General features: G+C 40.0%; 1 protein-coding gene across 1 annotated transcript in view; it reads left to right on the top strand.

The window, feature by feature from the left end:
* Positions 1-23,518, top strand: part of LOC124593967 (exostosin-3-like) — a 277,190-nt gene that overhangs the window by 190,605 nt on the left and 63,067 nt on the right. The window contains exon 7 of the mRNA XM_047132316.1: positions 9,875-10,000. Coding sequence (XP_046988272.1) covers positions 9,875-10,000 — 126 coding nt within the window. The remainder of the gene's footprint in view (positions 1-9,874; positions 10,001-23,518) is intronic.

Here is a 23,518-nt window from a genome sequence, read left to right as displayed (position 1 = left end):
ATAATACACCGTTATATTGCGCACTGCCCTGTACTGAAAAGCACAAATTATGTTTAAAAATGTTCAGATGTGCGTGTAATCTTTTGGACTTAACTGCTAAGGTCATCAGTCCCTAAGCTTACACACTACTTAACCTAAATTACCCTAAGGACAAACACACACACCCAGGCCCGAGGGAAGACTCGAACCTCCGCCAGGACCAGCCGCACAGTCCATGACTACAGCGCCTGAGACCGCTCGGTTAATCACGAGCGGCCACAAATTATGCTGAGAAAATAGCAGGTAACTTGGCTTGGGAGTTGACCTCTGAGTCATGAGTGACTGCGTTATGCATCGTGTAAAGTTTTGTTTGGGTACTGTGTTTCAACCCAAATTGTTGTTTTCAGTCAGCTCCAAAGAACTGCCATTTTTGAGCCATTCACATACTTTTAACCACTTCCTTGTAGGTTTCCTTTTATTAGCGTTTACATTGCTGTGTTAATAATAGTTCTTCCCTTTCCTTTTTTCACTGAGGTCACAAAAGTCGTGGAATATGTTCTAATATCGTGTCGGACCTCATTCTATTCGTAGTAGTACAGCGCCTCGGCGTGGCATGGACTCAACAAGACGTTGGTATTCCCCGGCAGAAATACTGGGTCATGCTGCCTCTACAGCCACCTATAACTGTGAAGACGTTGCCAGTGTAGGGTCATGTGCAGAAAGTCACCCCTCTATTATACCAAAAACTTTTCCATGGGATGCAAGTCGGGCGACCTGCATGGCAAATCATCCGTTCGAATTGTCCAGAATGTTCTTCAAACCGATCGCAAACCATCATGGTCCGGTGTCATGAAACATTATCATCTATAAAAACTCCATCGTTGTTTCGGAACATGAAGTCGACGAATACCTGCAAACAACCTCGAAGTAACTTAAAATCATCAGGACCCAGTCCACTCCACGTAAAAACAGCCCACACTGTTATGTAGTCACCACCAGCTTGCAAAGTGCCTTGTTGACAGCTTGGGTCGCAGGGTTCGTGGGGTCTGCCCGTCACTCGAGCCATATCATCGGCTCTCACCAAGTGAAATCGGGACTCATCCGATCAGGCCGTCGTTTTTCAGTCGTCTAGGGCCCAACCGATAAGGTCACATGCCTAGAAGAGGCGCTGCAGGCGATGCCGTGCTGTTTGCCAAAGACAATCGCGTCTGTCGTCTGTTACAATAGTCCATTAACGCCAAAATTCGCCGCCCTCCCCTACAGTATACGTTCGTCGTACGTTTCACATTCATTTCTGCTGTTATTTCACGCAGTGTTGCTAGTCTGTTATCACTGACAACTGTACGCAAACTCCACTGCCCTCGGTCGTTAAGTGAACGTCGTGGCCCACAGCGTTGTCCATGGTGAGAGGAAATGCCTGAAATTTGGTATTCTCGGCACACTCTTGACAATGTGGATTTCAGAGTATCGAATTTTGTTAAGTTTTCCAAAATAGAATGTCCCATGCGTCTCGCTCCAACTAGCAATCCGCACACGAAGTCTGTTAATTCCCTGGAATTCCCGCCGTGCGGCGAGAATCACGTGGGTAACATTTTCTCATGAATCAACTTAGCACAAATGACAGCTTCGCCGATGGACTGCTCATTTACAACTTGTGTACGCGATACTACCGCCATCTGTATAGGTGCCTATCGCTGTCACATGACTTTTGTCACCTCAGAATTGTTTATAGGAATGTACACTGACGGTCTTTAATGCTTCCAAACTGATCCCACTGTATCTCCTACCTGTGGGTAGGTAGCAAAGTAAGCTTCCTGTCGCAGCACTTGCCACAAGGACGTCACCCTACGTCACTCTCCAGGACCCACAGCCTAGCGGCGTTTTGTTGATTCCCCGCGTGGAAAAACGCGGCTGGACCCTCACTTCGTCCTCTTGGGACGGTGGTAGTTTGCAGGACTGAGTTGGCGCCCACTAGCCTTCGCGGCAGACAGTGATTCGCGTCCCGGTGGTGGCAGATGCGTCCTCGTCGTGAGCGCTGCGCTGAGCAGCACGGCTCAACGTCACGTAACAGTCCAGCAGTTCGACCTCGTGACGGGCTCGTCCGGCTGCAGTTAAGGCGTGGTCATTCCCTGCTGACTTAACGGTAGCGGCGTTGTCAGTGCGTCACGCCAAATTATCTGGAACGGGAAGGTGACCAAGTTGTCGTGATGAGGCTGCAGGACTTTTTGAGATATGGCCCGGCGTCGGCAGTTGCCGCCTGTTGTCACGGACACCGTTGCGAATCTGCTAACCTCGCAGTGCGGTGGCAGTCACCGACCGACTTGACTATGGCCTGCTTTTGTTCTGGCGCAGCGATACTGGTTCTGAATCTCGTTTATAACTTCATCCTTTACACTACCGTCATCGCACCACAGACAACAGAAGCCGGCATGGTATGGACAGAGAGAGGCAGCTGGTAGCACTCTGTGGCGTTCAGTGATGACTGTCGCTTCATTCTGTGGCAGCAATATCGATGCCAACATGGGTGTACACTACCAGTTGGAAGACCACAGGAAACTACAAATTTCGAGACTTCTTCAGCTCTTGAAATCGTGGAATGCGGATCTACTCGATGTAACAATAGGTGAGTGTTGAAGGGAGGATGAACTCTCGATAGTACTTGTCAAGGGTAGTGAACCTTGTCGTTTCATCCTTCATGACCAAAGTCACTAAATGGAACTTTTCCTTTTGTCATCAGTCTTCTGACTGGTTTGATGCGCCTCTCCACCAATTCCTCTCCTGTGCCAACCTCTTCATCTCAGAGAAGCACTTACACCCTACGTTCTCAATTATTTGCTGGGTGTATTGCAATCTCTGTCTTCCTCTACAGTTTTTAGCCTCTTCACCTTCCTCTAGTACCATGGAAGTCGTTCCCTGACGTCTGGACCGATATCTTTTCATGTTGTCACTTATTCTTGTCAGTGTTTTCCACATATTTCTTTCCTCCCCGATTTTATGCAGAACTGTCTCATTCCTTACCTTTTCAGTCCGCATAACTTTCAACATTCGTCTGTAGCACCGCATTTCAAATGCTTCGAATCACTTCTTTTTCCCAAACTATATGTTTCACTACCATACAATGCTGTGCTGCAAACGTACATTCTTAGAAATTTCTTCCTCAGATTAAGGCCTATGTTTGATAGTAGCAGACTTCGTTTCGCCAGGTATGCCCTCTTTGTCAGTTTTAGTGAGCTTTTGATGTCCTCCTTGATCTGTTGGTCTTGGATTCAAATGGCTCTAAGCACTATGGGACTTATCATCTGAGGTCATCAGTCCCCTAGATTTAGAACTACTTAAACCTAAATAACCTAAGAACATCACACACATCCACGCCCGAGGCAGGGTTAAAACCTGGGACCGTAGCAGCAACGCGGTTCCGGATTGAAGCTCCTAGAAATGTACGGCTGAGCGGCCGGCGGTCTGGGATTATTTTGCTGCCTAGGTAGCAGAATTTCTTAACTTCGTCTACTTCGTGATCACCAAATCTGATGTTAAGTCCCTCGCTGTTCTCATTCCTCTGCTTCTCATTACTTTCGTCTTTCTTCGATTTACTCTCAGTCCATATTCTGTACTCATTAGTCTGTTCACTCCATCCAACAGATCCTGTAATTCTTCTTCACTTTCACTCGGGATAGCAATGTCATCAACCAATATTATCACTGGCATCCTTTCGCCTAGAATTTTAGTTCCACTCTTTTTATTTCCGTCATTCCTTCTTCGATGGATAGACTTAACAGTAGGGTCGAGAGACTACGTCCTTGTTTTACCCTCTTATTAATCCTAGCACTTCGTTCATGATCTTCCAATCTTATTGTTCCCTATTGGCTCTTCTAAATACTGTATATTACTTGTCTTTCCCTATACCTTACCCCTATTTTATTCACCATTTGACACTGTCGAACGCTTTTTCTAGGTTGACAGATCGTATGAATGTGTTTTGATTTTTCATTAGTCATTCCTCCATTATCAACTACAAAGCCAGAATTGCTTATCTAGTATCTTTACATTTCCTAAATCCAAAATGATCGTCATCTAAGACATCCTCAGTCTCCTTTTCCATTGTTCTGTACATTATTCTCGTCTGAGGCTTGGTTGCATGAGTTGTTAAGCTGGCAGTGCAATAATTCTCGCACTTCTCAGCTCCAGAAACCTTCGGAATTGTGTGGATGAAGTTTTTCGAAAGTCAGGTGGAGTATCGCCTGACTCATACCAACTCGGAGCACTTCCATTTATTGCGTTCCTAAGTGGCCTGTACTCCTGTATTTCTGAAATTCCCTGAACATTTTTGTACTTCCTTCTTTTATCGGTCAGTTGAAGTATATCTTTTGTTACCCACTGTTTTTTCACATTTAACTTCATTGCACCTATGTTTTTCTTCCCAACTTCTGTGCTTGTCCTTTTTAGAGATGTCCATTCCTCTTCAACTGAACTGCTTGTTGAGATGCTCCTTATCTCAGTATCTACAACCTTTTTGAAAATTTCAAGCGTAAGATTTCAGTCCTTAGTAGATCCGTATCCTACTTCTTTGCACATTAATTCCTTCTGATTAGTGACAGTTGCTAGATTGGATTGAGTTAAAAATTTGACTGTGTAAAAATTGTTACTTCGTACGGGCGCTGATGATCGCGCAGTTGAGCGTCCCACAAACCAAACATCATCATCATCTTTCTGAGTAGTCTGTTAAACTCCGCCCTACTCTTCATCACTACTAAATTGTGACCTGGGTCTTTATCAGCTGCCCAGTACACCTTACAGTCTTTTATCTGAGCCGGCCGATGTGGCCGAGCGGTTCTAGACGCTTCAGTCTGGAATCGCGCTACCACTACGGTCGCAGGTTCGAATCCTGCCTCGGGCATGGATGTGTGTGATGTCCTTAGGTTAGTTAGGTTTAAGTAGTTCTAAGTTCTAGGGGACTGATGACCTCAGATGTTAAGTCCCATAGTGCTCAGAGCCATTTGAACCATTTGAACCTTTATCTGGTCTCGAAATTTCCGCCTGACCCTGGTGTAATACAATTGCAATCTTCCCGTACCTCCTGCTCTTTTGCAAGTATACCTCCTCCACTTGTAATTCTTCAATAGAGTATAAGCTATTATTTTTTCTTCTCCCTTTAAGTACTGAATTACTCGTTCAGTATGCTCATATACTTCCTCTATCTCTTCAGCTTGCGACATCGGCATGTATACTGGAACAGCAGGATAACTGAAGGTTGCCCACTGTAGTTCACCCCCAAACACAATGAGAGGTGCAAGGATCCTTGGCCCTGATTTGTCAGCCACGAATCATATCTAGGACACATTGGGAAGACGTGTGATCTCATATCAACTTTACTCCAGCATGTTGCTTAAAATCCGTCTTGATTGCAAATTTTTTTTTATTATTTATATGACCGGTTTCGGTTCATTCAGGACCATCTTCAGATCTGATATTTCAGTTACAGGAGTAACCCGTCCAAATCCAGCAACTTTCACATGTTACGTCACATAAGTCGTAGTCGTATTGAACTCACGCAGCTTTAGTTCCAGCCATGGCAAGAAATTCGTCAAGATGACATTTGGACACTGTTTCCTCGCAACAAAAATAAGACTGAATTTACGGCCATGGGCAGGGGATGAGGGAGTGCCTCGGAGACTGGCGTCTCCAAGTGAAAAGAAAGTTTAATCATTTAATACCCGTCACACGATGAAAATATCCCCAGAGTCTGATAGATATCAGGCTGCGGGTTCGTGGTAGAACACTTCCCATTCCCGCCACTTGTATGTTACGGTACTAACTACTACTACTGCTGCTACTATTGCTCCTACATTTACATCTACATTATTACTCTGTCGTTCACAGTAAAGTGCCTGGCAGAGGATTCAATGAACCACCGTCAAGCTGTCTCTCTACCGATCCACTCTCGAACGGAACCCGGGAAAAACGAGCACTTAAATTTTCTGGACGAGCCCTGATTTCTCTTATTTTATCGTGATGATCATTTCTCCCTATGTAGGTGGGTGCCAACAGAATGTTTTCGCAATCGCAAGAGAAATCTGGTGATTGAAATTTCGTGATAAGATCCCGTAGCAACGAAAAACGCCTTTGTTTTAATGATTGCAACTCCAATTCGCGTATCATGTCTGTGGCACTATCTCCCCTATTTCGCAATAACACAAAATGAGCCACCCTTCTTTGTACTTTTTCGATGTCATCCGTCAGTCCCACCTGATGGGGATCTCACTCCGCACAGCAGTACTCCAGAATAGGGTGGGCAACCGTGGTATAAGCAGTCTCTTTGGTAGGCCTGTTGCACCTTTTAAATGTTCTGCCAATGAATCGCAAGCCTGCGCTACCCACAAAGTTATCTATATGATCGTTCCAGTTTAGGTTATTTCTAATTGTAATCCCTAAGTATTTAGTTGAATTTAGAGCCTTCAGATTGGTATGACTTACCGCGTATTCGAAATGTAGTGATTTCCTTCAGTGCTCGTGTGAATAACTGCACACTTTTCTTCATTCAGAACCAACTGCCACTTTTTGCACCATACAAAATCTTATCTAAATCATTTTGAAATTCGTTTCGTCATTTGATTACTTTACAAGACGGTAGATGACAGCATCACCTGCAAACAGTCTAAGACGGCTACTATGATTTTCTCCTATATCGTTAATATAGATCAGGGACAATACAGGGCCTATAATACTTCCTTCGGGAACGCTGGATATTACTTCTGGTTTACTCGATGATTTTCCGTCTATTATTACTAACTGGGTCCTTTCTGACAGGAAACCACAGTCGCACACCTGACGCGATACTCCGTAGGCACGCAGTGTGGTTAGAAGACGCTTCTGAGGAACGGTGTCGAAAGCCTTCTGGAAATCTAAAAGTATGGAATGAACTTGACATGCCCTATCGATAGCACTCATTACTTCATGACTATAAAGAGCTAGTTGTGTTTCGCAAGAACGATATTTTCTGAATCCGTGCTATGTGTCGATAAATCGTTTTCTTCGTGGTACTTCATAATGTTCGAATACAGTAAATGTTCCAAAGCCCTACTGCAAATCGACGTTAGTGATATAGGCCTGTAATTCAGCGGATTACTCCTACTTCCGTTTTTGGCATTGGTGTGACTTGAGCAATTTTCCAGTCCTTAGGTGCGGTTCTTTCTATGAGCGAGTAGTTGTATATAATTGCTAAATATCGAGCTATTTTATCAGCATACTCTGAGAGGAAACTGATTCATGTACAATCGGGACCAGAAACCTTGCCTTTATTAAGTTATTTAAGCTGCTTTGCGACACCGAGGATATCTACTTCTATGTTTCTCATCTTGGCAGTTGTTTTTGATTGTAATTCACGAATATTTACTTCGTCTTCTTTGGTGAAGGAGTTTCGGAAAACGGTGTTTAATAAGTCTGCTTTAGTAGCACTGTCATCAGTGACTTCACGGTTGTTATCGCGCAGTGAAGGTATTGACTGCGTCTTGCCACTAGTGTGCTTTACGTATGACCAGACTCTCTTTGGGATTTCTGCCAGATTCCGAGACAGAGTTGCGTTATGGAAATTACTGAAAGCATCTCGCATTGAAGTACGCGCTATATTTCGAACTTCGGTAAAACTTTGCCTGTCTTGGGGATTTTGCATTCTTTTCAATTTGGCATGCTTTTTTCGTTGATTCTGCAACAGCGATCTGACCCGTTTTGTGTACCATGGGGGATCAGTGCCATCACTTATTAATTAATGTGGTATGTATCTCTCAATTGCTATCAATAATATCTCTCTGAAATCATTCCACAACTTTTCTAATCTTAGATTACCAGATCGGAAGAAGTGAAGACTGTCTGTTAAAATGGCGTTCAGAGCATTTTTACCAACTTTTTTAAATACATATACTTTGCGTTTATTTTTGATGGTTGTAGGTGTTACGGCATTCAGCCTAGCAGCAACTGCCTTGTGGTCGCTAATCTCTGTATTCGTCACGATACTATTTGTCCAGGATTATTTGTTGCTAAGAGGTCAAGTGTGCTTTCGCAACTGTTTACGCTTCGAGTGGGCTCAGAAAGTATTCAGTACAATTTCGGATTACGTTTCGTGCCTGCTGTCGGCTTCAAACATATAGTTTTTCCAGCATATCGAGGGTAGATTGAAGTCACCGCCGGCTATAACTGTATGAGTGGGGTTCCTATTTGAAATGACACTCAAGATTTCTTTGAACTTTTCAGCAACTATATCTTCTGAGTCGGAAGGGTCAGTAAAACGATCCAATTAATAGTTTAGTCCGATTGTCGAGTATAACCTCAACCCATACCATTTCCCAGGAACTACCTACTTCAACTTCACAACAAGGAAAACTATTTCTGACACCAATAAATACTCCACCACCAATTGTATTTAATCTATCCTTTCTCAACACTGTTAGATGGTTTGAAAAAATTTCAGATGTACTTATTTCCGGCTTTAGCCAGCTTTCTGTACCTGTAACTATTTGAGCTTCAGTGCTTTCTATTAGGGCTTTTAGCTATGGTTCTTTCCCAACACAGCAACGACAATTTATAACTGCAATACCGATCGTTTCTACAACTAACTCACCGTGTTTTACCTGTGCCCTTTTAGACCGACGCCCTTTCTGTGGTTCCCTGAGACCCTCTAACCTAAGAAACCACCCAGTCCCTTCCACACAGTCCCCGCTACTCATGTAGATGTGTAGATGACTCCTGACCTTTTAAGCAGGACCTGGAAACCCACCACCCGATGGCGCAAGTCAAGGAATCTGCAGGCAACACGGTCACAGAAGCGCCTGAGCTTCTGAGTGAGAGCCTCCACTCGGCTCTGCACCAAAGGAGCACATTCGGTTCTATCGGCGATGCTGCAGATGGTGAGCTCTGCCTTAATCTCGCAACCAAGACTGGCAGTCTTTACCATTTGCGCTAGCTGCCTGAGACCAGAAAGAATCTCCTCCGATCCAAAGCGACACACGTCATTGGTACAGACATCAGCCGCCACCTTCAGTTGGCTTCACCTTGTACTCTTCATGGCATCCGGAAGCACCCCCCAGTACGCACATGGAGTGCACACTGGCTTCCTTCCTCTCCTTGGAAGCCATGTTCCTAAGGGGCCACATTATGCACCTAACGTTGGAGCTCCCGACTACCAGCAATCACACCCTCTGTGAATGCCCAGACCTTGTGGGCCGAGAAGATTCCTCTGGAACAGGGTCGACGATTGCATCCGACTCAGAGGCATCGTCAGCCACAAATAACACCCGAAACCTGTTCGTCAAACGGACCGGGTATGGCCTACGATCGGCCCCTCGTGAAGTTTTTCACTGCCTGCCAGATTTTGGAATGATCTCCCACTCGACCACAGGTGAGGGGTAAACCTCAGTGCAGGCAGTACCTGGGGCAGCCACAGCAGTGGACCGATCGGGGCAAACAAGAGACATGCTCGACGTCCCTCACATCCCCTCGTCCAACCCCACACAGTAATGCCCCTTGGCTGCAGCCTCTAGCATGTGACGGAAGCCAATGCAGCCTGTAGCTGTGAGCAAAGGGTCGCTAACTCACCTTGCATCTGTACACAGCAATCACAGTTCCCATCCATTACTGCAGTCGCTCCCCTTTGAAGCCTGTAAAAATATGTAACAAACGAACAGTATACTCGCCATATTAGCAGAAGGAACATGTGGTGCTGTGTCTCTGATGGTCTATCCAACACTGAGCTATACTAACCAAAACAAACAAAACACTGCACGATGCTACTGCTTCTGCTGCTATTGCTCTCATTATTGCTGATTCTTTATTTTTTCTTTTTGCGCTTTTGATGTACTGTTGAATACTTATGCCAAATAGGATGAAAAAAATATTTCTATTACAGGTACTTATCGACTCTGTCAGTAGACTTTATGGCTTACCTTATCTCCATAAGGTGGTTGTTGTGTGGAATTCTCCAAAGCCACCACTGGAAGACATGCGCTGGCCTGATATTGGTGTTCCTGTTCATGTATGTTGATGATAAATCTACTACTCTTTCTTAGGTAATGAAATTACCTATCAGACCAAGCTGTGTTATTGTTTAATATTATGGTTCAGTTAATGTTCAATATTACGATGCTGATGATTATTTGGTAGTCCTGTCATTCAATACATTCCTCACCAAAGAAGTCTGCACTTGCAGAAGTTTGAGAGATGTAAATATATTAATCTGCTCAGCATATGAAATTCCGAAATAATCAAATGGAACATTTTACCATGGAGTCAATAATTTACTGAAACTTGTACTGCATATACAAGTACTTAAATTCATTTTTCATTGCAAATATTTATTTTATTGAATTCAGACATCACCAATGGTAGGGTTTGTAACCTCCCCCTCACTTATCGAACTTAATGACAGTGAAAAATTAAACCGTGTGTACCTAATGGAAATTTGGGAAAAGCAATCGTCACCGAAGTTAATCTGTCGGTAAAGAGGGAGGAGAGGGTTACATCTAAATGAAAGGAAAAATGCAAATGAAACTGGTGGAAATTAATTTTTTTAAGGGGTAAAGTTAATAAAGAAAGTAAATGTGCGGCCGTTACGTTAACAATTAACTAGGGGTAATTAGATATTTGAGATTTGGGGGAAATTACGGTCGCCAGTCCTAAGGACAATTACTATAGTAACTGAAAAACAAAGGTTATTGCACATATAATTAGTACTAGAAGCGTGGCAACTGAAGGTTGACACGTGTAGTGTGAAAACTGAAAGTTTGTCAGAAGTAATAAATTTCGCTACACGCTTACTTAATGTAGCAAAAGAATTAATAAAACCGGAAAACCGAAAGTTAATTTAGTGACAGAAGTTAATAGTGAGCTTTCTTTCTGAAGCACATCGAAATTCAGTAAAATACGGTTAGTCTTGGACTACCTCAACAATCGTTTCAAAAGCTACTTGAATCTACGCAATTTAGAAATAAGAGATTTAACTTTGAACTTGAATTAAATGATTATGAACAATTAACAATAGTAAAATTTAGTACGTACCAAGCTGAGCTGCAGTCACAGGTAAGCTAAAATACGGTAACAAAACTCGCACTCTTAATTTGTGCTTGTGTAATCTAAATATTGTAGCCAGCTATGAATACCTTAACTGAACTTTGAAATTAAAGCAGTGAAATCGAATGATGCTGGCGTTTGAATTTCAACGACACTCGGGTTCATTTCGGAAAAGGAAGGGACCCTGCTTGGTAATGCAATTGGGACAATGAGCAACAAAGGTTCATGCTACGTCGCTGTAATTTAGTTATGAAAATGGAACAGTTTGAAAAGCTGAGGTCTGCCATACAGTTCTAAAACTTTACGTGCTTCCAGTCTTCCTTGTTGGTTGATTGAAAGTTTGAGGCCGTCGATCGAGGAGGTGGCGACAGTCACTCATTGTCGGCCGTCGCTGTTGCAGAAGCTGGATGTTGGCGCGCCTTCTTCTCGACACGATCACCAGGCGAAACGGGCTCTTGATGTGCGCCAGCTAATGCTTCCCGTCCGCGACACCGTGTCAGAAACTATCATAGCAAGTCGAGCGCAATTACATGCTGCCCAACCCCGAAAGCGCGGCAACTCGCGGGAGCGTCACACAACCTGCACCACCCCAGCCAGACTCTCCCTCTGCCCGCGCTCCACGCGACAGAGTTAACACTACCAAAGATCCTAAACACTTTGGTTCTCCACACGACCTATCGATGTATTCGTTCGATAGCATAGTTTTCCTAGGCCAGACCCAGCGTGTAAATACAAATAATATTCACAAAACAAACCAACATAAATGCATATATATACAAACAGTAAAACAATTACAATATATGAAGACACAGAAATGCCATATCTTCAGGTAACAAAATAAGGAAAAAAATTTATAGTGCAGCAGATGGAAATGGGAGGATATGCATTTCCGGCGTTACAGGTTTCTTCATGTGTGCCTTGCTAAGAATGTGGATGTGATGCCTGCATGGTCATTTCACTAGAATTTTCCTCTTTCTTACTGCTGCTGGACAGAAAAAATAAAAGAAACGGAGAAACCTTGCACAGCTAACAATGTAACACAAGACTGACAATGAAGTTTGCTGATATGCTAACATTTCTTGGACAGTCGATAAGACAGAGCATGGACGAGCACTGGAAAGCAAGAACAGGGGGGAGTGGATGGGAAGGACTGCTTTCTCACTCCCCATTTCGTGGTCTGCAGCCGTTCTTCTCAGCAGCCCACTGTAGATGAAAACAAGTAGCATCGTCTGTCTGGGGCCACTGGTTGTTCTATGGAAGTGACGACGGCAAGAGCTATGTGACGCAGCTGACCTTCTCTGAGAACTTGATATTCTTGCACTTACTCTCTAATGTATTTTGCTATTTAGTGGTTTTGGGGAAATAGAGGAAAATAGTTTTTAATTAGGTCTTCATTCTTTCCCAGTGAAGCGTTGACGTCTTGGCAAATCGGGTTTTCCGCGTCATACTTGCATCATAGTTCGCAGTCTTCATCGGGCGGCTCCCGAGGCTCTGGCAGCACCTGACGAAGACTGGAAGTTACTCAATGGAAGTATCGTGCAAGTACGATTCGAATTACTGGCGGAAAACCTGATTATCCATGACGGTTTTTTATTGCAATAGTATAGGAACTTCATTGTGAGGACAGAGCTGCCTACATAGGGGAGACAGGGAGACCAGTTAGCACACGAGTAGTAAGACACAAACGCTATGTGCGATTAATGCAGCGTAATAAATCGGAGATAATGGAACACCGCCGTGACTGTCGACAGCCCATCTTGTCCTAAGAAGCCCGTGTCCTGGAGGAAGAGTCGTGGACGCGCAAACGCAAAATTCGAGAGGTGCCTGAAATTATTAAGCATCCTAACAACATTTTACCCTCTCCTCCTCCCCAATTATCAAATTGTCTATTCCTTCATGCCTCAGAAGGTGTCGTATCAACCGATCCTATCTTTCACTAAAGTTCTACTATAAATACTCCGTTCAGTACCTCCTCATCATGTATTCGACATACCCATCTAACTTTCGTCACTCTTCTACAGCACCACACTTAAATTGCGAGCTATAAAATTCCTGTTTTCCCGAAATGTTTTTCTTGCTATTGTCAGTCTGCATTTTGTATCCATTCTACTTTGGCCATCGTCAGTTACCTTGCTGCCCAAACAGCTTAACTCATCTAGCACTTTTAGTTTCTCTTTCCTGATTTAATTCCCTCAGCATTGTCTGATTTCCTTGACTGCGTACCATTAACATTGTTTTACTTTTTTAATGTTTTTCTTATAATATCTTTTCAAGATACTGTCCATTTTGTTCAGCTGTCCTTTCAACTCAAAGACCGTTAAGAACAAATTGGAGAGATTCGAGCCGACATCGAGGCTTACCAGCAAATGTTCTTCCCGCGAACGATAGGCGACTGGTACAGGAAAGGGGGGAAGTGACCGATGTACACAAATACCCTTCCGTCACACACAATAAGGTGACTTGAGGACTATAAGCGTAGATGCAGATGTCATAGATAAACCACAACGTTGTAATTTCTTCTCCCATAACTTTAAATCCCTTTTCAAAGTTCTCCTCCGTTTCCGTTACTTCTTGCTCAATGTAAGTGACTGAATAACCATAGGAATACGCCACAGCGCTGTTTCACTCCGATCTCAACCACTGCTTCTCTTTCATGTCCTTGGACTCCCATTTTCATGTCCTTGGACTCCCATAACTGCTGTCAGGCTTCTATAAAAGTTCTACATACCATTTTGGACCCCGCATTTTATCTCTGCACCTTCTAAATTACAAAGCTTGATCTTTGCCAAAAACTTTCTCCAAATGTACAGATGCTATAAAAGTAGATTTTCCTTTCTTCCATCTATCTTCTGAGAAAGACGTATGGTCAACGTAGTCTCAATCGTTCCTACAATTTACGTAAACCCAAAATGATGTTTCTCTAGTTCTCCTTCTTCCAGTTTTATATTATATTCTTCTTGATTTGTGAGGTTATTTCTTCCGCCTCGTATATTATGCACATAATACGGGACGGCGCCTTCAATAGAAGAGATCGAGATAACGATCAAGCAGCTAAGGAGTGGAAAGCCTCAGCGCCAGATGAAATTGCACCAGAACTTCTGACCACTGATCCAGACATACCCACGGATCTTCTTCACCCTCTTTTGACAGACATCTGGAACTTGAAGGGCCTGTCACAGGAGTTCCGAGAAGTATTCCTGGTCAAATTGCAAAAAAAAGAAAATATCACCAAGCTGAAATGTAGATACTACAACAGCAACCCCGTTTTCCAAGTAACTGTTCTTGTACACACAGAGTAAATAAGCTTTTAGTCATTATCGAACAGTGAAATGAATTAGTCGCTAGTCTTCAAATTCTCTTTGTAGACCCCGAAAATCCCTTCGACTCCATTAATGTCACATGTGGAAATTTTTGAAGAAGTAGGCGATGCCAGAGAACACAGTTATGTTTACCATAAATACACATGCCGCGCTTTACACGAAGATGAACTTACGGAACCTTTCCCAGTCAAGTTTTGAGTTGGCCAAGGATGTGTTTTATCTCCACCTACCTGTTTACTTGTGCGTGATGAAGTGATAGCGATGTGGTGGAGTAGAGGAATAGAGGGATAAATTTTGGAACTGACTCAGCGATTGGAAGATCTTGATTTAGTCGACAACGACTGTTTCCTCTAGCCGAACCATGCTGGCATCGAAGGATAGCTACAGGACTTTGAACACGAAGCTAAGCTTGTTGGGGTAGGAGTGAATGGCGCCAAGACGAATATTATGAAAATCAATACAAGAGATATGGGAAATCTGAGGTTCAACAGTAAGGCTGTTAAAAAAATAAACGATTTCATGTGTGTTGGGAGTGTAGTTACTGAAAACAGAGAAGTAGTTGCCAGTGTCAGAGCTAGAGTACAAAAGGCGAATGGGACTTTCATCCTGCTATATCCGCTGTGGAGACCAAGAAATCTATATAACAACTAAATTATCAATGCTTATAACAAACGTGAAAGCGATGATGATATACGGATGTGAAACATGCAAGATTACCTGTGCCATCACCAAGAGTTTGCAGTATTTCCTCACGAAATGTCTTATGAATAATCCTAGAACCTTTTGGCTAAATTTGATATCCGATTAAGAGCTTTGGAACAAAGCGAGAGCAAGCCCATTCACCACCCAAACCAAGAAAGGAAGTGGGAGATGTGTGGGATACGCCCTCGGAAGAGAACAGGATGCAGTAGAGGGTCAATCTCTCTACTGTAACAAACAGGGCGAAAGGAAACAAAACCTAAAGTACAACATGGAGGAACACTGCAGGAAGAGGCCGAGAAGGAGGGAAAATCGTTTGTAGAGCTAATGATCCTCGCCCAAAATCGAGTGCACTGGCGGAGTTTCATCAAAGCTATGTGCTCTGCATAAGAGCTGAAGGAAATAAGTCAAGTAAGTTTATATGGAAAGTATTGTCATGGCTGCCTCTCGTAAGGAAGTCAATAATTCTGAAGAAGTGGCGTCTATCACAGGGGCAATGTTTCCATGCAGATCTTTCACTTCTCTGTTTACTTCTTCTTGCAGTCTCACATTTCCCATCTCATATTAAGCTGTCTTCTCTTCTCATTCTGTAATATTCTCTTCAAGTTTGTATCCCGAATGTGAGTCACTATATATATTCCTCTATCAGTCAGGTTTCCTTTCTTTGCTTTTTACTGGCATGCCATCTCGTCTTCTATTGTATTTATTTTTCTGTTCCATCCAACACTGCCTAAGTCTTCCTCTCAACTTTCAACAACCTCTGGTTCTTCCAGTTTATTTAGATGTCTTCCCCCTTAAATTGCTATTATTCCGCAAATTCTTCAGTTGTAATATGCAGTTGATATAAAATGTGGTCCGAGTTCACATCTGCTCTTGGAAATGGCTTACACTTAAATATCAGATTTAGAAATCTCTGCCTTACAATGACATAATCAATCTCAGACGTTCTAGTGAGCCCAGGCCTCTTCTACATATTGCACCTTCTTTCACTATTCTTAAAGCAAGTGTTAGCAATGACTGAATTATGCTCTGTGTACAGTATTGCCTGGCAGCTTCCTCTTTTACTTGCTCCACTAGTCCATGTTCTCCCACCATTGTTTCTATCCTTCCATTTTCTACTATTAAAGTAGAGTTACAATAAAATTTTTATCTCCCTCATCTCCTTACACATCCTTCACATTTCTTCTTCATTGTGGAGCTAGTGTAGATGTAAACTTTTATTTGACTGGTGGATGTTGGCTACATATTTCTTTGGGCTATTATAGATCGTATCTCTGCGTGGGAACTAATCAGGAGGATATCAGTATCAGGAGAAACAAAACTGGAGTTCTAAGGAACGGAGTGTGCAATGGCAGATAACGTAATTGGGCAGGTAGGTTAGAAAATTGTAAAAAGTAAATGGATAGGTTAAAGCTAGATATAGTGGAAATTAGTGACGTTCGGTGGCAGGAGGAACAGGGCTTCTGGTGAGGTGAATACTGGGTTATAAATACAAAATCAAATAGGCTTACTGCAGGAGTAAGCTTAATAAATGAATAACAAATAGGAGCATGGCTAAGCTACTATGAACAGTGTAGTGAACATATTATTGTAGCCAAGATAGAAACGAAGCCCACACCCACCACAGTAGTACAAGTTTATGTGCCAACTAACTCCATAGATGAGGAGGAGATTCAGAAAATGTATGATGAGATAAAAGAAATTATTCAGATAGTTAAGGGAGAAGAAAATTTAATAGTCATCGGGAACTGGAATTCCATAGTAGGAAAAGGAAATGAGGAAGAAGTAGTAGGTGAATATGGACTGGGGGAAAGGAATAGCAGACGAAGCCATCTGACAGAATTTTGCACAGAGCATAATTCAATCATAGCTAAAACTTGGTTTCAGATCCATGAAAGAAGTTTGTATACGTGGAAGGGACCTGGAGACACTGGAAGGTTCAGTTTCATTATTTAATGGCAAGACAGAGATTTTTAATTGTAAGACATTTCCATGGGCTGATGTGGACTCTGACCACAATTTACTGGTTATGAACTGCAGATTAAAACTGAAGAAACTGCAAAAAGACGGGAATTTAAGGAACTAGGACCTGGATGTAGAAGTGTATATCACTAGCAGCAAGATAGATACTGCTTACAGCAAAATTAAAGAGACTTTTAGGGAAAGGAGAAGCAGCTCTATGAATATCAAGAGGTCAGAGGGTAAATCAGACCTGAGAAAAGAAGGAAAAGTGCGAGTAGAATGGTGGAAGAGGTATACAGAGGGTCTACAAGAGCGAGATGTAGGTGAGAGCAATATTATGGAAATGTAAGAGAACTTAGATCAATATGACAAGAGAGGTAAAGAGAGTTCAGAATTTCATAATCCATGACCCCAGCCTCTGAATATTAATGATAGTGCATACAGGAATCAATCAAGCAATATGAAACCATTTATTACAAATTAAGTTTTATTGAGCTGTTAAATTTTTAATCAGTATAAATGGAGTTGATCATAGACCTGGTCAGCAATAAGCTTTCATATAATACTAAACAAGTGTTTGTGATAATTGATAATGACAATAATCGTTGGTTTAAGGCTAAAGATGTTGCTCAAATATTAGAATATAAAGATAAATATCAAGTAGTGAGAAAAAATAGTCATTGAAGTTTTAAGATTATTTATGAAAACATCAACTCCACATACCAGAGGGGTTTAAAGGTAATGAAAGAATACCATTATCATAAACGAATCCGAAATAGACAGTTTCCACAGTTCTTGCTCATTAAAATTTTCTTTCTTTTCTTCTCCATCTAAAGCTCTTAACTTGCATGTGATTGGCTCAGAATGAAGAACACTTTCAGTTGCAAAAATTTCTGTTGATGAGTTGGATGTGTATCTTTTTTCAAAAATTCCGTTAACTTTACTAATTCTATCTTTATCACCTACTTTTTATTTTGCATCAGATAAAGCAGAAATTAGTCTGCTACTCAGTTTATGATTAGGTAAAATGACAAGAGGCTTCTAATTTTTATTGTTCACTTCTATTGGCTTCATATTTATTGACAAATGTTTTGTATTGATCAACAAAAGTTATAACTAATTTGTGATTTCCTTATAAGTAACATCTTTTTCACATTTTTTTATTTATGCATTCAGTTAAATCTTTCAACAACATGTGCTTTTATTTCTCAAAAAGCTGAGTAATGGTTGATGTTATATATCTTTTGCGTTCTTTAAAATATTTATTGTACAATTCTTTTCCTTTAACTTTTTGCTGGTTCCTTGGCGTTCATACTTTTAATTTTTTTTCAAATGCATTTGCTGCACTTTTACATTGCCTATATTTATCTAGAATAGCGCATGCAAGTTTTGAAAAAATCAGTAGCAGTTGATAAACATTTATATATTTTATCGATTTGTGACATACCTTTCAAATATCCAGAATCCATTTCTACTAGGTCAGCCACAAAGGGTCTAAACAAACGGAAATAACATTTCATCTCTTAAAATTCTTTCGTTTACATAATTCATTATTTCTCCATAAATATTTGAAGGTCTGGGTGAATCACTCAACCCTTCACCAATGCAAAATTTTAACTAATTTCTTTTTTCTGGTTTCACAAATTCTGCAAAGACCTTCAATTCTTTGTCTTCAAATTTTACTTGTTACTCTTTGAGTATGATGTGTTTCATATATTTCCTGCAGTTAAAGGGCCTGATGTGATTGCCCATTTCTACAATTTATAAATTTAAGAAGATTTAAAATTATTATCCCACTTTATCATCATCATTTAATCAGTTCATAAAACATGGGTAATTCACTTGAAACAGGTACAGCTTACTTAATTAAAATTTTCAATTTGTATCCCATTGCAATACAGGTCACTTGAGCCAAGAAAGTTAATCAGTTCTTTCCAATATCACCTCCAAATGAATCACATAAATCTTTATTATCTTTATTCTCTTAATGACAGATCGACTGTGAGACGATATGATCATATGAATCTAAATTAACTGCTCCAGAATCATATTCCCAGCATGATTAGGTAATTCATCAATCATAAAAGCAGCACAGAAGTATTTGATTATTAACTGCTTAGCAAGTTTTTCTACATCAAAATTATTTAATGCATTACAATATATATGAATGATTTTTTGCAGTTACTTTTAGTTAGTTCCTTTCTTCTTTATTGCTAAGTTATGTCTTTTTGTTCTCATAATTCTGCATCACTTTTTTCTTGTCCATTTCTGCTTTTGCGATGACAGTTGCTCCACCTGCAAGTGAACTAATAATAGCTAAATATCGTAATAAAGCCAGTAAGTAATGGAAGAACACCGCCTTCGTATTTTGTTAGACCTGTCCTTTCTTTAGATATGCGAAAATCATTTCACAACAGGTATACCTAAAGTTCTGGATAAATTACCACCAGTTTTCCTATCGTCTTTCTTTTTTGTGTCAGTTAGTACATTAGCAATTCTATGAAGCTGATCATTGTTCATCTTAATTTTAACCGCTTTGGCACTAGGTAACCAAGTATAATCAATGTTGAAGTTATTCATTTATAGATTAAAAATTTAATGAAGATCTTAGAAATTTGTATTCCCCATCCTTTTTCGTCCATATCAATAGCAATACCTAATTTTTGTTTTCCATATCGCCAAGTGATGCATCTTGTGCATACATTCACCCTTTTGCAGCTAACTGAAGTTTTTTGTGAGCCTGATGTCTAGATTCTTAATAGTAATTTCTCTATATGCAATATCATGCTTCCTTGATATCCTCTGGCTAATCTTTCATTTAGTCTATTGTAAGCTCTGCAGCACACATACTGTAGCAGATGCATCTCTGGCGTTTTTAAGAGAATTAAGGCCCAGTTGACTAATCCATTTTTTCGCTTTTCAAAACTGTGTGAGGAATGTTACTTATAAATCTAAACAAATATGGAATTCTCTTTGGATGATTGATAATGAAATGATTAAATGTATTAGTATTTGTGTATTTGTGGTTTTCCCACTTTTTCATTTTGATGATTCGTATTTCCACCTAATTCTTCTCCATGTGTTACTGCTAATGTATCAATTAAATCACTAACATCATTCATCCAAATATACTCAACTGGTGCTTCTGAATACCATTTTGTTAAACCTTTACTCTTTTTCTCATGTAAACTTTTTTCTGAATCTGATTGTACTTGTACCAATTTTGGAAAATAGACCTCAACAATTTCTTTTGTCAATTTGATATATTTAATACTTCTACTTGATTTTAAGGTATTTGGATTCTTTTCAGAACACAATGTTGCTGAACTTTACAAAATATGTGCATTACTTGATAAATCAACAGCATCAACTTTTGTATTCATATCTTTTATAGTAATCTGTTTCTAGTTAAGGGTTCCTCAGTATATTTGTACCTTCTTGTGCCCTATCGCCAAGTATTAATTTCTCTCCATCAAATTTTGCTGGTAAATTACCAACAAATTTAAATTCGCTCACTGGTGTTTGATCTTCACTATGGTTGATGTATTGTAGCATTTTTTTTAGTTTTACAGACTTTTTTGGCATCACCTGCCATTATTCATTTAGCTTTTCTGCCTTTAACCTCTTCTTCATATTTAGTCAATACATCTTCCATCACTGATTCACTTAGTGTATACTCATATTGTGGAATTTGATATTGTTTAATTGGTTGTATGTCATCAGATTCGTCAAAGTAGTGGCATGGAATCATCTGTTTTTCACCTTCTCCATTTTCTTCAGTAGCTTTCAGTATATTGTTACCTAAACCTGCAAAGCCCTGTTTTATTTGGTAGATAGCGTTGATAACTGATTAATCGTCTTTCAATATTTTTCACACTGAGTTCTATGTTTTTTCTTCAATTTTTTAAAATTTCTCTTTTAATTGTTCCTTTATCTTTCTGTTTTGTCTAGCTTCTTTTAACAACGTCTGAAACATAATTTGCATACCTTTGGTAAGGACAAAAAAAATAATAAAATAATTTTAGTTAGATAGCAAGTTATTTACCTTATGTCTGTGCTTTTCTTCGTTAGGTTCTCTACTTATATCTGTTGTAAAAATCAAACTATCCTCATTCCAGGATCTGCTATATCTTTCTTTAAAACCATCAAACTTTGAAACTCCAACAATACTCTTGTGGTAGATATGATTTAAACTTGTATCATGTTGTCTGAAAATATTTTAAAAATTGAGACTACATCTGAGTAATTGTTTGGTTATTTTTGAGTAAGTCAGAGGTAAATAAAAACAATCTATTCTTTTATGTCTACCTCTAGTAAAATGTTGTCTGACTCCATCCTGAATTTCAAGAATGAAATCTTCAAAAACTGCAATGAATTAACTTGTCATTGAATCAGTAGTATAATTCCATCATTGTTCTCAATAAAAGTAATAATCGCCTCATTATTTTCAATTTCAATGTTTTTCCTCCTGTTAATAAATTCTTGACACTTGGGTTGATCTAAAGTGTTTGAATAAGCATACATAGGATTACGTTTTCCCAATTTACCTGTCCTGGGGCTAGAATATAATTGTCAGTCATTAACGTAGTGTTCCCATTCCCAATTGGACCTAATATTGCGCATTGTATAGAGCTTGCCATGCTTATTCTTCTATTTCTCCTCTGGATTTGTATTTTTGTTTCCCAGTCAGTTTTCATTCAATAAAAATAATTTTTGCTACCACAAATAAGTAGGTTAGTTCAATTGAGTGGCAAGTCATGTGTTCTCAAAAAACTATTGTCTCTCCCTATACGAGAATGTTATATAACTGTTGCACTAATTGGTGTTCATGCATCATTCATAACTCCAAGTACTACAAACAAAACAAATAAATGTTGCTGTGAAGGGGAGACAATAGAATTGCCTTTTGGTCAATACAGACTGTAAAGCTGCAAAATTTTATTTCCTAAGAAAACTCTAACATACACATTTAAACCAAATGAAATTATAAACAGAGAACTTTTGAGAGCTATGTTAAATTATAAATGGATAAAGAGGATAGTATTGTAAGTGATTAAGATTTAGTAACAAAATTGTTAAGCTAATTGAAAGACTGCTGCTAACAGAGTTCCTAAACTTTTTCTATTCGAATTAATTAATATAACTTTTAATATAACTCATGGAATGTTTGTAAAACACACTGGCTGATGCTAACGATGTTCTTAAACTTGTTCCACTCGAATTAATTCATACAAATTTTAATATAACTCATGGAATGTTTGTAAAACACACTAACATTTTCATCAAGAAACTAATATTATTGCTTCATTCAAGCCTAACGGCGAATTTGATAGACCACTAATTCATAAATCATATTATGCTGTATATATTCTAATATTTTATCTTATTCATTATATAGAAGTAACTGTAATCGATAAAAACGATAATTTAATGTACACAAATAGTGCTATTGAAACTGTTATTTTCGAAATGGTTTAATAAATTTTTATCTTTAACAAATAATGAACAAAGTAGAGAGTTATTATTCTACCCATTTCCTGTAAATGACAAGACTAAAAATAACCTAAATATTCCCAACAAGTCCACAGGGATTAATATTAATATTGAAGATGGTTAGGTTCATCATAATCATGCGCAACTGTACATGACCTTGGCGAGAGGTCTACCCAACGGGAGGCCGTCGTCACACGCCATCATTATTATTATTATGACATAGATTATCCAACATATGACAGAAAATCCAATAAAAAAATTATCTATCCTTATGCGAATGACTTCGACTCTAGCCAGTAAGTTAACCACAAAAGGCCATATTCTCGATAATGGAAAGGTAAAAAGTAAGAAACCTGAAGTACTTTATCCATAAGACTTACTTGGTCGTTTCTTTAGGGATTATAAGAAAATTTGTAGAAAGGAGCTCTTAATGTAAATTTTATTTGAAGTTGTAGTGCAAATGATACAATTCTTCGATGGGCCCATCATAATCGAGTTGGTGTTGAAGATGTGATCACACTTCCTAAGGAGGGCAAAATTGTTGTGCCATCAATGGAAAAATAAACAAAGTCGGTATCTCAAGCTGCCACTGGACTCCAGGACGGGGGAGCTGTTATGCAACTCATGTCTCTAGCGAGCCTCGCAGCTGACTGAGGCTCCAGCAGCGAGTGTCACTTTGTTAGACCACAGCTTGTCAGACTACGCCTTCCTGCTTGCTCCGCCTTTCTTATCTCTGTGTCACGTCCACAGACCTATAGCTCTTCCACGCCGCATTTAGTGAAATCATTCATACATGGCTGAGACTGTAGACATCTGTTAACCGATTTTCGTGATTTAAACTTTGAAGTGAAGCCAAGTAAACGGTTTTCAACCATTTCTAAACGTTTAGAAACAGTTTTAGGTGTAGAACCACTGTGTGTTGTGTAACGTATATGCCAACTTACAGAGTCACTGCTTTGCCCTGAAGGGTACACCTGAATTGCTATAGGAATGATTTGACCAGTCAATAC

Source organism: Schistocerca americana, chromosome 2 (assembly GCF_021461395.2).
Source record: "Schistocerca americana isolate TAMUIC-IGC-003095 chromosome 2, iqSchAmer2.1, whole genome shotgun sequence".
NCBI lineage: Eukaryota > Metazoa > Arthropoda > Insecta > Orthoptera > Acrididae > Schistocerca > Schistocerca americana.
This window is presented reverse-complemented; position numbering and strand designations above follow the sequence as displayed.